The sequence below is a fragment of the Camelus ferus genome, chromosome 10, assembly GCF_009834535.1.
Source record: "Camelus ferus isolate YT-003-E chromosome 10, BCGSAC_Cfer_1.0, whole genome shotgun sequence".
NCBI lineage: Eukaryota > Metazoa > Chordata > Mammalia > Artiodactyla > Camelidae > Camelus > Camelus ferus.
Window position 1 is genome coordinate 1,533,208 of NC_045705.1, and position 15,606 is coordinate 1,548,813.

At 34.4% G+C, this 15,606-nt stretch overlaps 1 protein-coding gene across 3 annotated transcripts in view; it reads left to right on the top strand.

Moving 5' to 3' along the window:
* The window catches only part of GRIA4 (glutamate ionotropic receptor AMPA type subunit 4), a 432,139-nt gene that overhangs the window by 355,878 nt on the left and 60,655 nt on the right, over window positions 1-15,606 (top strand). For all 3 annotated transcript variants that reach the window (XM_032488229.1, XM_006186367.3, XM_032488231.1), the window contains 3 exons: window positions 1,860-1,970; window positions 9,589-9,795; window positions 15,153-15,523. In XM_032488229.1, the coding sequence (XP_032344120.1) occupies window positions 1,860-1,970; window positions 9,589-9,795; window positions 15,153-15,523 (689 nt within the window). The remainder of the gene's footprint in view (window positions 1-1,859; window positions 1,971-9,588; window positions 9,796-15,152; window positions 15,524-15,606) is intronic.

Consider the following 15,606-nt stretch of genomic DNA (forward strand, 5'->3'; position numbering starts at 1 on the left):
TCCAAACTCATTCTTCGCCCCACGAAAGGCTAATAAATCAGGAGATGAGGTGTTGGGGCAAGGAATAGAGACTATTCCAAAAGCCAGCAGACCGAGAGGATGGCAGACTAATGTCTTGGAGAACTATCCTGCTCCAGTCAGAATACAGGCTCCTTTTTTACAAAAAAATGGTGGGTGGGCAGGGGTTCGTTGTTGCAAACTTCTTGCTGCAGGAATTCTTTGTTCTTGCAGCCATCCACCGGGGTCAGGTCATGGTGTCCCTGTAAACCTCTAACAAAACAAAGGTTATTCTCTATTTTGCAACTTTCCATCCCTACTAAATGCAGAAGTGCTAACATCATTAAAGGTCAGAGCCCCCAGAAGAGGCTCTCTCCTGTCTATTTCAGGCTAAAGGCAACATTGTTTCACAAAAGGTGCAGAGCTGGCAAGACTGAGCCTAGAAAGAGGGGCACAGTGGCTAAAACTAAAGGAACAGATCAAGTATAGAATCAGGTTTGTTCTCCTCTATTCCATTATTGATTGCCTTTTACAGCAATAGATGAATTGCTCTGAGTACACTGTAATAGTGAGTCAGTGACTTTCTGTACAAACAAGCTGGGACATTTTTAATCACTTTCAGCCTTTGACACTTGAAAACATGATAACCAATACTTGTATTACTCATCAAAATATTACTATCGGGGATACAACCGTCTTTTCGCTGAAGGAGATTCAATGTGTATATATTGATCTTTATATTAATGAGAATGTCCAGATAGTTCTTTTTGAGGAAACAAAATTTAAATCTTTGTTAGATTCAGTTTAGTATATTTGCCTGAAGAAATATTTCTTTATTTAAAAAAACAAAAAAGAATTAGAACAAATAGTGAATACTGACCAGTGAGCAATTACATACATTTTTACTGGAGAGATGAGTTTTATCAACTGCATCCAGAAATTAAAGAAAGTTTGGCAAGCATTTAATGAGCATCCATCTGGGGCGGTTATGTAGCGTAATAGCATAGTACATGGAATTGTAGTTGCACCTACCTTTACATTTGCTGTGTGTATAAACTTTAAGATGCATATATGTTTTTAAAGCACTAAGTTAGTGTCTGAGGAAGAGCAAGCAGTCAAGAAGTGGTGGCCATTACTATTACTTAATGGTCTGTATGGCAAAAAGAACCCTACATTTCCTTTAGGACCCCTGTAATAGTTGTGCTTAACTAATTATTTAATATATTTTATGGAAAGGAGTTTATTCCATGTCTAAATAGGAAGTAACATAAGGATTTAAAAATGAAAATAATACAAATTTAAAATGTTCAAAAGTGAAAATGTTAAGTAATCATTCATATGAACATCTGATTTATTTAGCATTTTCAGAATGGTAAGATTGGTACCTGGTGGCTAGGTACACCAAGAACTATTTCTATATTGCTTTTAAAATGCACAGTCTTTTTTGCTTGAAAACATCCTGTACCTGTGCTCTTTGTAAATCTGGTTAGTCCCTTCACCATAAAACCTGTAACATTATCAATAAAATTATGTAAATTAATTACAGAGGGTGCCAATCAATCTCGTTACAAGAGGATCAGCACAAAATGGTATTCCATCTGTGTCCATATTCTTTTTTGAACCTACTCATTTTCAATGTCTTGGCTACCCCGTGATTGTAAACTGTAAAGTTGCCAACTGTGTACCCAGGCAGCATCACTAACACCAGGAAAACTGGCTTAATATCAGTTAAGAAAACTCCCAAACACATTTTTGTGTGCTTTATAAATTTGTATGCTTACTTATTAATACCTCATTGTTCCAATAAGAGCTAGAGAAAACTCTTCTAAAATAAGTTTTCAAGAATTTTCTCTGTTTGGCAGGTTGGTTACTGGAATGATATGGATAAATTAGTGTTGATTCAAGACGTACCCACTCTTGGCAATGACACCGCAGCCATTGAGAACAGAACAGTTGTTGTAACTACTATTATGGTAAGTTTCAGTCTGTGCCTTATGATGTTCCGTTTTGTCCACAGGCAGTTTTAATCCCCCGGCTACAGTGCACAGGCAAGATGAACAGGGCATCTTAGTGGCGGTGGCATGGTTGTTCTATGCACAAAAGTCTGCTGAGGCTTTGAATAAGTTTGTCCTGAACTTTGAGTGCATTCGGTATTATTTATTTGTATTATCTTTTGTTACATTGCTGTTCTTGGAAAAATGATTGGATGTTAAACGTTGAAACTGTCTGGTTGGAAATGGATGAAATGCTAAAATTCCGAAGGACAAAAGAATGAACATGAAAAAAAAATCAACAATGAATCCCACAAAAATATCCAGTAATAAACACCGTATCACTGTTGTTATGTTTTTACAACATCAATGTAAATAGTAGTTAATAGTGTCTAAAATTATAATTTCAGGTAGTTTAATTATTTGCATTGTCTGTTTATAATAGTGGGTAAAGCACTGTTTTAATGAGCATGTTTCATACAACTGAATGCTTTAGAAATAAATTTTGTTTTATATTTATTTTTAATGCAAAAAGAGGTTTTTGTACCGATTCTTTTTCTCATTGACCTGTGACAGATACACAGTACAATTTATTGAAATTCTCCTAAGACTTAAGAAAAATGTGATCTTCATTTGGTCACATCCTAAGATGGAAAATACTGTAAATTTTAAGGCTCTTTTTCAAAGAGATTCTCAGAAAATTGGCTTTTAAATAATATACTATCTTGTATGTTTTGTCTTCTAAATGCAAACATGCTTTAAGCGTAAACGCTAGTCAAAGGAGATCAACAATCGGTGACCTTTTCTATCTAATTTAAAGTCATATGCCCTCAGCTCAGTGTCTCATTAGGCAGAATCTTTCTTAAACTAATTATGAAGCCCTTACTCTAAATAAAGTGGAAGTATTTTATGTAATGTAGTTTTTAGCTTATGTGATTTTAATTTTCGGTTTTTATCAATGTCGAGTTATTTCCAAAATTCTGACATGGACGTCCAAGTGTGAAAATACCAGAGAGAAGCTTTTACGTGCTGTCATTAGTTCTGTCTGCGTGCATCGCCACCTAGCACTTTAATGTAAATCTGCCTGCCCTTAATTGGAAGTTTATGATTTTAGAACGCGAACCAACTAACAGCAGTTTTGGTGTGAGAATGCAAAATATCTATCTTCTAACTTAATTATGTAATATTTGCATGGGACTTAAATATATATGTGTATAAATACACACATATATATATATTTTCCTTAAAAAGACACAGTAATGGAAAGTCATACTTCAGTACAGTCCTCCTCTTTTCAGCCTCTGATGAAGAATCCTATTTTAAGGAATTGATCAAGAAAGAAATGAGCTCCGCGCTGTTCGGCATTCCTAACTAAGGCTCAAGTCTTGTTCTTCCATGTAGTAAATTTAAGCTAATTTTTCATGTGGGATTCTTCTTGGATGATCAACTCTGGACTACCAGAAAAAAATAAAATAAATAAGTTCTGTGACTTTCCTGAGATACTAGAACAAAAGAAGAATTAATGCTCATCTTTTTTCAAGAACATAGATGTTGAAACAGAATCACTTAACAATTCTGACATATCAACTCCCGTATCTTGAAATGAGGTCATTGTACATAAAAAATGGAATTATAACTCTTCTAATACTTAGCGTAGATTTTCTAAAAGTAAATATCTATGAATTTGTGTGCTTGTTTTCTGAATACACACAGTTGTTTTCCTTAAAGGTTTTTTTTTTTTTTGAAATTTTGCTTGTTCTGTGTGAAATAAAGGTTTTTCAATGTGCATTATAAATAGAATGTAGAAAATCACCTTTCCATTCCTGTTATTAAAGGGGCTGAAGATACAATTCTTAAAACCAAAATACTGAATTAATTTTGCAAGCATGGCTAGTTTGCAGGAAGCATGCTGTCAAAAAAATCAGTAAAAATGATTGAAAAATCCAATTGTTTCCTATATACATAAAGAATATTTTGTAAAGTTATCTGTTGCTTGACAGTGATATCACCAATATTTTTGCTATCAAAATAGTGCAATATTAGTATCTGTCCTTTGTATAAAAATGTAATCTCCATATAAATAATACCTCTGATCTTAGCAGCTTAAATACTTTTTTTTTTAATGCTACAAATCCCTTCGCTGGAAGTGTTCCTTGTATCTGCTTTTGTTGAAAATGGTATCCCAGGACTTATGACATCTCCATCATCTCATTCATTTTGAAAGAAAAATGACTCTTTGTAGATGAATGAGATATTGGTACCAGTGTATAATGATTCCTCAAATTCAAGTGAAATTGGTTAGACATTAAATTATGTGCAAGACAGATATCTAGACACAGAAGGCTGAGAGGGTCGTGGCCCTGGAAATCATACATTTTGATCGAAATTGATATGGCATTGCTGTTCTCCCGTTTGTCTTTTCTGTGTATGTTGTTATTTATATGTTGATACACTGTAATGATATATGGTGTCATTAAATAAAGTTGATTGAGAAATTCATTTATTATTCATAAATATTTATTAAGCGTCTGCTATGTGCTAGGCACAGTTATAAGCCCAGGGATACGTGAGTGAAGAAAACAGACAAAAATCCTGCACTCGACTGAACTTTCATTCTAGTGAGAGAAAGCAGACAAGTAACATAATATGTATAGTAAACATCATTCTTAAAATGTGGCTTTAGATTTTTGTATTGCTGACATCTGTTTGTTCTCATAACAGTGTTTTACATCTACATGTGATCTTCATTTTAATGACTAATTTATTCTTCCTGAATATAGACATACTGAATATAACTTAGCCAAATCTAAATAAAAGTAAACTTGACAATAGAATCCTATGAGCCTCGTGACTACAAAGTTGAAAGTTCAAACGTTTAGGATTCAGTTGCTCATCATTTTTTATCTTTAGGTCTTAGTAACCAAAAATTTTTTAAAATGTGTAAAATTTACAAGACTGTGACTGCACGGGGTTAATTTCTTGCATTCAATAAACAACGTGAGGAAGCTAAACCTGTGCCATGAGGCTTGGACAAGTGCAGCAACTGAGGAAAAAAGTGGTTTACAATAGACATTGGGGGAAGAGAGGGCGGTGTTTTCGTTTGTAATATCAATACTTTCTTTGGCTGAACTCTCTGGAAAAGGAGAGGTGATCCATTTCTATTTCAGTCAAGTCCATTTTCCCCAAATCTTTACTCCTGAAGGTAAACGATGCTTATGACGCATTACCAAACCAAGAAGATATTTCTTACCAGCCTATGAACGTAACAATCCTTTTGGAAATGTTTCCATAAAATCCAAATTTATTCACTGTGGCATCTGACTTACTTATAAACCTTAAAGCAGCTTGACTTACAATGCTTAATCTTTCTAGGAATAACATGTATCAATCATTCAATGTTTTACCTTCTCTGTGTAGAATTTTGTAAATGTTACTATACATATACACATGCGTGTCTGTGTATGTATATGTACATCCATATACAGAAAATACAGATATTTTTATTTTCTTCCTTCTACCAAGTATTAATTTCCCCCATAAATACATCTGCCTCCAAAGAGCTTATAACCCAATACGTTTTTAAATAAGTTGCTTTTAATAAACTTTAAACTGTGTAGCCATTAAATTTACTCATTTCTTTCTGAATTTAATCATAACATTTTAATGTCCAATTTTAAGAATTTTACCAATGGGATAAATTATCTACATTAAGATTCCTTGGAAACAACCAGATATCCACATAGCAAATAACTGTTGTCGATACTACTGATTTTTATTGTTTTAACTGTTTTCCAAGAGTAACTTTAATGATTATATTTGTGACGTGTAGAAAATCTTAAATCCTCTCTAATAAATAGCTTGTTCAACAGTTTCACTTTTGCTAAATACAAAGAATCCAAACCAAATTTCCTCAGTAGGAAAATGATACTTTACTAATTATAAAAAAATCATCTTAATTCATTTACACAAACATTTTCATAAGCAAGCTCTAACGTAGGAGCTTTAGACAGAGATCGATTTCTCTCCTGAAATAGCAGAGCAGATGTAGAACACTGCCCATTATGGAAATTGTAGTAATAAAACTCATAATCACTAAGAAGTAATTCATTTCAAATAACTTCTAAGAAATTACTGGCCCACCAAGCACAGTAGTTGACAACATGGATGGTACCCAGTCTTCCCTTCCTATTCACAATTGGCCACCTGGGGCTCCATAAGGCTGCTTACCAAAGATGGCCCACAAATATCCCTTAGTGATTAGTTAGAATTCATTTTTCACTAGATTCAAAAGATTTGGTACTTTCTTTACGTAGTCCCAAAATTTTGTATTAAATCTCCTCAAGTATGCAGTGTTTGAAGGGCTACTTTTGGACAAACTGTCAGATCAAGGATGGGGCAAAGGAAGAGGCTGGGAGAGTGCTGAGAATTTGCTGGTAATTTGGATTTAATGTGAAAGAAAAGGAAAATGAGACACACTCAAAGGTATTGGGAAGAGCTGAGCAAGTCTGAGAGCTTTTAGGAAAAAGTCCAACTTTTCTCTCCCTTTGTTCTTCAGTCTTCCTGAGTGTGGTCATCTTATTTCTCTTAATCTTGCATACACCGCTCATCTGAATCTCAATAATTATGTGTGCCCTTGGTTGTGCCGAAAGCCTAGCTAAATTTCTAGTCAGCATCTTTGGTAAGCTGAAGTTTTCTCTAGCCTTTGTTGGTTGGTTTGTCAGGAAAACAAAGACTTGATGGATCCCTGCTGCCCAAAAAAGAAATTGAAAAAAAAAATCAAGGAAGATGCTAAATAAATTTATACTTATATATACATATACTTGTTTCAGAAGAGATGACCTGGCATGTGTTAATATTTACTTTCCTTTTGAAGACCTGAATCAAAAGTTCTAACATAATTACTTTGCTATCATACTACTATTTAGGAAGTACTGATAGACCAGGAAATCTTTATATTTACTGAGTGCCTTATATTTATTGAGTCCCAGACACTATGAAGAAATATGAGAAGGTTTTATCTACATTGCTACTCAAGATTTCATATAGAGAATTTCATTCACTAAAAATACAGAAATTCATTTCATTAATCATATCTCCTCTCTTGTTAAATCATATGACCTCTCAATTAGTTGCCCACATTTTGAAAGATGTAACCATAGCTTCAAAACTGTCCAGGTATTTCAAAATATGGGTTCATTTCCCGCTGCTGCTAGTTCTGTGAAATTGAACAATTTGCGGAACATTTCTAAGCTTAAGTTTTCCGTCTGTACAGTGGGAAATGCCTACCTTAGAATGGCAGTGTGAGAAGTATATAAAAGGGCACAATTAAAGAACTTAGCATTGTACCTGACACAGAGGAAGCACTAAATAAGAGAACTAGCATTATTTTTCACTACAACATTTTACTGCCCCCACTCTCAGTCCTTTACTCTTATTACAAAGAATTTAATCTTAATAACAAGAGGCCAAGGGGCATATTTTATTTATTTTTGTACCGTTAGTTCCTGGCAAGCTGTCTGGCACACAGTGGGTGTTTAAGAAATGTTTGAGTAAATAATAAAAATGCAGCTCTTAATGAAGCAAATTGTTTATTATATAATGTAGATGGGATTTTGCAAATTGGATGATAATCCTATCTAGGGAAACTTCCGTACACAAGCTAATATGGTAATATATATATATTTGAGGGCTAAAATTCATGTGTTCAAATAGTTCAGACCCTTTAGAATGTATCAGCCTTAGTACCAAATGTGAGCCTTAGCGATGCTCCTTCTGAAAACCTCTCAACTTTGTTAACTAACAGCCGTTTCATTTAGAATGTTACGCATTACCCAAATGTCATTCTTGCTTTTTTATACATGCTTCCATATTTTAATTAGCTATTGCCAGAAGAAACTAGAGGAAATGAATGGATTGGTTCTTTTTAACTACTGGCATTCCATGCTATATCTTAGAAATTAACAATGTTTTGCAACAACTCACCAAGTTTCAAAATCACTTTTATAATTTGCAAAACACATTATGCTTGGAGAATGTATTCTATAAGCTAACAAATCATTTTTATCCACCTAAGGTGACAATTAGCTGCCTTTATATTGTAGGTGGAGAATCTTTCTTTACTCAGGTCCAGTGTTAGAATACTCATCAAGTTCAATACACTGAGAGACTTCTGGGTCACTTGGCCATGTCTCCCTAAGGCAGGATTTAAGGAAATAATACAAGGACCACTTCTGCACAATTGCCCACAATGGAGTTATTTAGGGCATTTCTATGAGAAAATCATGTATCATGTAATTTACAGTTTTATGAAGTTTTTAGAAGTAGTTTTTACGTTTACAAAATACTCAAAAGCAAAATCAAAGTTAGCATAGAAACTGCCATGTTATGCAAAGTAAATGACCTTCTAATCAAGAGTTTTAAGAGCAATTTCAACTTTCCCAATTACACTTTTGCTGGGAGAAAAGAGAAGATTCATTTCAAAATTACTAAATGAATGTCACAGTAAATTTTATAAAATATAAACATGACTTCAGTGGGGTTGTGGTCAAAAGTGGTCACTCCTTGTCTGCCAACGAATAAAAAATCTGAAGTGTGACCAGGAGTTCTGTATGTATTGCCTGTTCCCAGGGCTTTTAGTTGGTGGCTTTAGGTTTTATTTATAAAATCAAGTGTTTTTTTGCTAACATGTCTCTTCAGTTTCATGGACTTTAAATGTTTTGAATTAGGAGTGTGCATGCGTGTGTGCGTGCGTGCGTGTGTGTGTGTGAACCGAAAACCATTTAGTTACTATTAGCCGCCAATATTCGTTTTCATTTTATAAGGATTTTCACAATAATTCTTCATCATATTTTGTCTAACTTGCTTCCGAAACTAAATGGGACTATCATTTGAAGTGTGTGATTGTCACAATTAGCTTTCATTCGGGATGTATTTTATAATAGAATAAAAACTCATGGGACATAACTTCATTAAAGCCAAAATATGGACAATTTTAGGAAAGCCAATTTAATGCATATTAGTATATAAAATTTTTTAAACAACTAATTCATTTCTTCTTTGAACATGTTAACGCCTGCTCTGAAAAAGGCATCTTGCTAAATGCTAGAGAGCCAAGAAAAATTATCTAGTTCTTTTCCTAAAGGAAGTCTCAGTTGAGTGTGGCGAAACAAGATGCAGACTATGGAGACCTGTAACCTTGAATGAGTCTTTTATTACATTAAGCAGACTTCTAAATGGTCTTCAGCTTCATAAGATATTTTGGAAATAGTCATTTCATTGCTAAAGGTGATAATTTATGATTCTCTAGCCAATTATTAAGGTATATTTTTCTTATTACAGTCACAATGGTAGGTATATCATAATCACTCAATAGAAAAGTATTTTAAAGATTTCACTTTTAGTATCCACTGTAAGGCAAATTAATATACTTCTAAGCATATTTATATATTCATCTGTTTTATTCTTGATTTCTTGGCACACAAAATCAGTGCGTATGCTACTACTAGACATATGTTTTGTTAAATTCTGAAACTGATGGTTGCATAAAGATTTTTGAATGTTTTATCATTTCTCCTTTACAGTTCTACTTCTCTCATTATAGGAATCCCCATATGTTATGTACAAGAAAAATCACGAAATGTTTGAAGGAAATGACAAGTATGAAGGATACTGTGTAGATTTGGCATCTGAAATTGCAAAACATATTGGTATCAAGTATAAAATTGCCATTGTCCCTGATGGAAAATATGGAGCAAGGGATGCAGACACAAAAATCTGGAATGGGATGGTAGGAGAACTTGTTTATGGGGTAAGCAAATCAATCTATTGAAGAATTTACTTACATAAACTGGAAATGTTTTTTTTTTTTCACTTGGGCACATATCAGTTTTTAACTGTCTATTGCTATTTTGCAAATTTGCAGTTATATTTAAAGAAGTATATGCGACGTTCAAATGTCTCTCTATTTCATTAATAAGGCGATTCCCAAACAATGAGAGAAACTAACACTTGATAACTACCAGAAGATAAACATTCAGAATATGATGTTCTATTTAAAAAAAAAAACACTAACTTCTGTATCTGTAATGATTATTCCCTTAAGCCTTATTCTGTCTGCTATGCCATAGACATGCTGTTTTGAAAACTACAAAACAACTCCACTAGTAATCTGTTACTTGATAATTATAAGGAGCAAATTTCCTTCAGCAGCACAAAGTTGGACCTGTTTTAGCTAGTTATTTATATCCCTGTTGATTGTATTTACAGCTAAATATCTTGTAAGTAATTGGCGAAGTGATCACTAAACTACTTCAGCATCTGTTATAGTATTCACATGGGGGATTCTTATAACTCTGCTGAATACAGTAAATTTAAATTGTATACAATGTCATCCTTTTTTTCCTACATAGCAAAACACAAAAGCTAGAATTTACTCCATAGGGGGCCTCACATGAAATCACGTCATGCCCTTCGCTTTGAGTTCACCAGATACTGAGTGTACATATTCATAGCCAAGGGCAAATTCAATGTAGGCATTCCTGCCTGATTCAGAGCAAGACGGGTCTCTTCAGCCACAACTGCAAAGTGTCAAAGTCAAGCCAGCAGTTAATCAAATGCTAGCGAAGGTATGATATTTCCAAAGTCTAGAAACTAAACCTAGAGCTCACAGTAAGCTCCATTCATCAAGTAACCAACAAAAGTCACATCACTTGAAATGTATTCCTAGATGAAAATTTCCTATTTCACAAATTTCACCTTCAAAGCACACTCTTGATTAATTCTCACAAGATCCCTTTGAAATAAAGGATTACACAAAAGTCATCCATCCCCGGAAAAGAATAAAGGTAGAATGATTTAGAACGTAACTAAAAGTCTTGACAGGGCTCACTTCCCGAGCCGGAACTGTAACTCCGTAGTTCCATGATTCCGCGTCCTGCTTTTCAGACCGCGAAGCAGTGAACGTTCACCGCACTATTCAGTACAGTAGCTCGAACGTCAGCCACGAGGGGAACCTGTTTGGCATTAAAGAGCGATCAGTTTTATATTCATTTGCAAGAACTACTGACTAGTTAGTCGCCCTAAATAAGAACAACAAACTTTGCAGTTTTAAAAAATCATAAATTATTTTACTGCAAGGCTCATCAACTGATATTGAGAAAAAGGGTCCCTAAAGCTTGTGTTCCTTGGTACCATGTTAAACTTTTGATACAATAAGCAGGATCTTAAATGTGAACATTAACTTAGTTGTTAGAACTACAGTAATTCATTTTCTTCAGAAAGTACATTGAGTATTTCGTCCTGAAAACTCATACTTGGCTTAACCAATGAATTATGGACAAGTTACCTTCTAGGTTAACTAACTAACTAACTAACTAACCCGAGTTACCTTCTAGGTTCTCTGGAGTCCTTACCCATTTGGCAGCCCAGGCTCAGCCGTTTGCAAGGGCTCTGACCAAACTTTACTGGGATAATAATTGTTTAAGCAATCAAAACAAATGATATGAAGAGAGTTGCATAATTAAACAACAAAAAAGTTGTATCAGTGGTCCACACGTCACAGGCACAGAAAGTCTCAAAGTCAGGCAGTGCTCAGAGAGACACGAGAAAACACATAATCTGCAAGGATTTAAATACCCTGATCTCTGCCACTTGAGTTGTCCACTTTTTTCCCCGAAAGGAATTGTTCCCCTGCTCATGCACTTTCTGCAGAAATTTGGTACTTTCTGTTCTGGTGTCTGTAAAGTCTTTACTTGCTTCTCAACTATTTTCCTTTCTCACTGCTAACACACACACAAATCCCCAGCTTGCAGGGCCCTAATTAAAACTCCATCTATTTTTCTTCTACCCAACAAAGCCAACAAAATGATTAACTTTGAATCCATTTATTTTTTTTTAACTTAATTCTTTGCTAACTTTGTCACTGTCATTGTTAGGAATAGATTATCTGTGAAACACTCACATACGATCTGAGCATACCAACAGGTGGTGACCCTGAAGCCCAAAACCTCCTTTACACTCCCGGGTCCTATCTTCTTGTCACAGCCACACACTGTGGCAAGTTTAATATGTGATCTTCCGTGGCACACTGCTCCAGGGTCTTCTCCTCGGCCCTGCTGTGCATATGTGTATGTATTTTAATCCAAGCAAGGTCATTCAAGGTCACAGGTCTCAAAGCAAGTTCCATGGCCTACCAACACCAGAATTACTTGTGGTCTGTGTTAAAATGCTGGTTCATGAGACGCGCTCCAGAGGTCCTCAAGAATCCAAATATTATCAAGCTCTTCTAGGAGATATTTCACACAATTTGGGGAATCACTGAGAGATAATGGAACAAGGCATACGCAACATCTTTGATGTTAGCCGAGAAAACTCAGATGTAATCTTCTGTTCACTGATCTCTTTCAAATCACAAATTTCAGAACTTCAAACGTGCCCTCACTGAACATTGCTGTCACCACCATCACCTAATGTTGGCTTCTGTTGCATCTAGTTTTACTGGGCACCCCTTTACTTCTCTTCATGTTTCTCTATTTTTAAGGCTTTTACTCTATTTAGTGGTAATTTGTAGTATTAAAAAATTTCAGAAGATACCACACAGAACAATGTAGGATGTGAAAGGTGGTATTTCAAATCAGTGAAAGAACACATTATTCATTTATTCCTATTGGGAAAGCAGGACAACTGCTTGGAAAATTAACAATTGTGTAACATATTATCATGTGATATGCTAGATAAATTATTGAGAGGTTATAGGTACTAGGATAAAAATATATGACTGAGATTGATTACATGATATGAAAAGGAATTTTCTAAGCATGAAACTAAAGGTTGAAAACACAAAAAGATAATTTTATATGACTATGGCAAAATGTTAAAGCATGTATATTGCAGTAAAGTACCATGAACTAAGTTTTGTAAACAAAATGATGACTAGGGAGAATATTTAAAATATATATGGAAAATAATGTTTTTAATATATTCAAAAACACTTACAAATTAGCAAGTAAAAAGTGAATACCCATATGGAAAATAGGGGCAGATCATGACATATGATACATAAAAGGAGGAAATTTCAGTGGTTATTTGTTTTACAAAAAAAAAAAATCAAATTAATACAGTGAGATTTAATTTGCCATATGGCGAATTGGTGAAGAGAAATGAGAATAAAGGTACATACAGGATATCCAAGGTTCCAAGCTGAAGGTGCTGTCACACCGTGCTGGTAGCAATAGAAATTTGCATGACCTTTCTGGAGAAAAGTTGGACAAAACGTGTAATGAGCATGAAAAAGATTGTTACTATTTAGACCAGCAATCCCCTTCTAGAAATTTATTTTAAATAATAGAGATATATGTCTTCAAAGATGTTCCTATCATCCATGTTATAAATTGTGTAAAACTGGAAACAATACAAATCTCCCCCAAAATAATAAATTGAGTAAATTTTGACCCTTAACATGATAAAATATTTGCAGTCATTAACACTTATTTTTAATACATGGAAATAAAATTAACTCATCATATTTTCTTAAGAAAAGGAATTATAAAATACAGTGCTCTGTAGTATCCCGTTTTAAAATAAGTAAAATAATATTTGTAAAACAATGTCTAGGAGGGCATATGTAAAGAAAAGTAAGAGTAGGTGAAGGAAATGGAGATAACTTTTCCTAATTTTCTGGTTCTGTTTTTATATACTAATTTTTCTATAGCTACTTCATATATCACCGTATAATAAAAATCATGCAGTTAATAATAACAATGAAGGAAACAGTAGCCTCTCAGCAATAATTCTGGCTTTTATATATGTGGGTGTTTATGAAGTGAACTAAGTTTATTCCCACTTGAAGGCACATGCAGTTAATTCTCAGTGGGTAACTTGCCGGCCAGAGTACATTGCCCATGCTAACCCTCTAGATGCCTTTGTATCAAGCTGGTGGCCATCATCTCAAATTAGGGACCTGAGGACACACAGAGGGAATGTAAGAATGGCAGCCACTCTGTAAGAACATATGTCTGTGTTTCCGATTCCATTCTAATGCCAAATATTTTCCTTTCAAAATAATCAGAAAACCTTTTTTTCATTTGTAGATTATGTAACCGTTTACAGTTTTTTCACCATATTTCATTTCATTTGATTTTAGAGGTGGCATGATTTAATGGAAGAAGCACGAGCTCAAATCACAGAGCTGCCATGATGTGTAAAACTCATTTGAGTCTCAATTTTGTCATCTATAAAACAATGATAAACATAAGATTGTTTATCTGTTTATAAGAATTAAGTGAGCCACCATTTAAAATATTTTAATCAGACACGTAATTCCTCAGGAAATGCTCACAGTATTTTATTAAGATTGGTTTATGAGATAATCAAAATAGTGCAATGAGGTAAACAAGAAAGAAGATAATTCATTTTAGAGATTTTGGAAATGGGCTCAGAAAAGTTGCTCAAAATCACAGAATGAAAATGGAAGCTGGTGTCTTATTAATAATAATACATGAGAAATGAATTTACTGTTTTCCAAAACCATTTTTAGAAACTGAAAGTAGAAAATCAAAGTATGTGAATAGGTGCCAATTTCCAGATTTTTGTGTGTGCGCTGAGTTGAAAAATGTTGTCAAACAGTGGGGTTTCTTCTATCTCACAAATATAAACTTTATGATAGGTTTTCTCATCACTGGAAAGGAGTGAAAAAGAAGAATGTTTGAAATTTTCAATTCATAATATCAAGGAATGAATAACAAATCAGTGGCAACATTCTAAATGAAACAGAAAAGACTGCAACATAGCAGCAATTCTGGCCAAGAAATTTACAAATTCAGCCACATGGAAAACCTATCAAATATCCGCCTTTGCACCATCCCAGACCCTTAAAGACTAATGTCGTTATTTAAGCTCAAGTTATTTTGGCTTGTGTCTACTCTTTCTCTTCTTTTTTTCTAATTTCTAGCACCAATAAAAATATTTTGTGCAAAGTGATATATAGTATCTTATGAAAACAAATCCACTGTTCATCTTTGTATTTGTCACTGGCGTTATTAATTGTTGGCATTCCAAAAAAATAAATGTAGAATACGTAACTACTTAGCTTTGAGTGGATCAGTCCAGTACTAATTGCTTCATAAAATCTATTAACCTATGTGTTTTCACGTGTCTTTTCTCTTATAGAAAGCAGAGATTGCTATTGCCCCTCTGACAATCACTTTGGTCCGAGAAGAGGTCATTGACTTCTCCAAGCCCTTCATGAGTTTGGGCATATCTATTATGATCAAAAAGCCTCAGAAATCTAAACCAGGAGTGTTTTCCTTCTTGGATCCTCTGGCCTATGAGATTTGGATGTGCATAGTCTTTGCCTACATTGGTGTCAGCGTGGTCTTGTTTCTAGTTAGTAGGTTTAGTCCATATGAGTGGCACACGGAAGAGCCAGAAGATGGAAAGGAAGGACCCAGTGACCAGCCTCCCAATGAGTTTGGCATCTTCAACAGCCTCTGGTTTTCCCTGGGTGCTTTTATGCAACAAGGATGTGACATTTCACCCAGGTTAGTTTCAAATCTCTTAAGTTCTTTGCCAATTCCCCAGTAAATTTAAACATTGTGCAGAAAGTCTCTCTCTATGTTTTTTT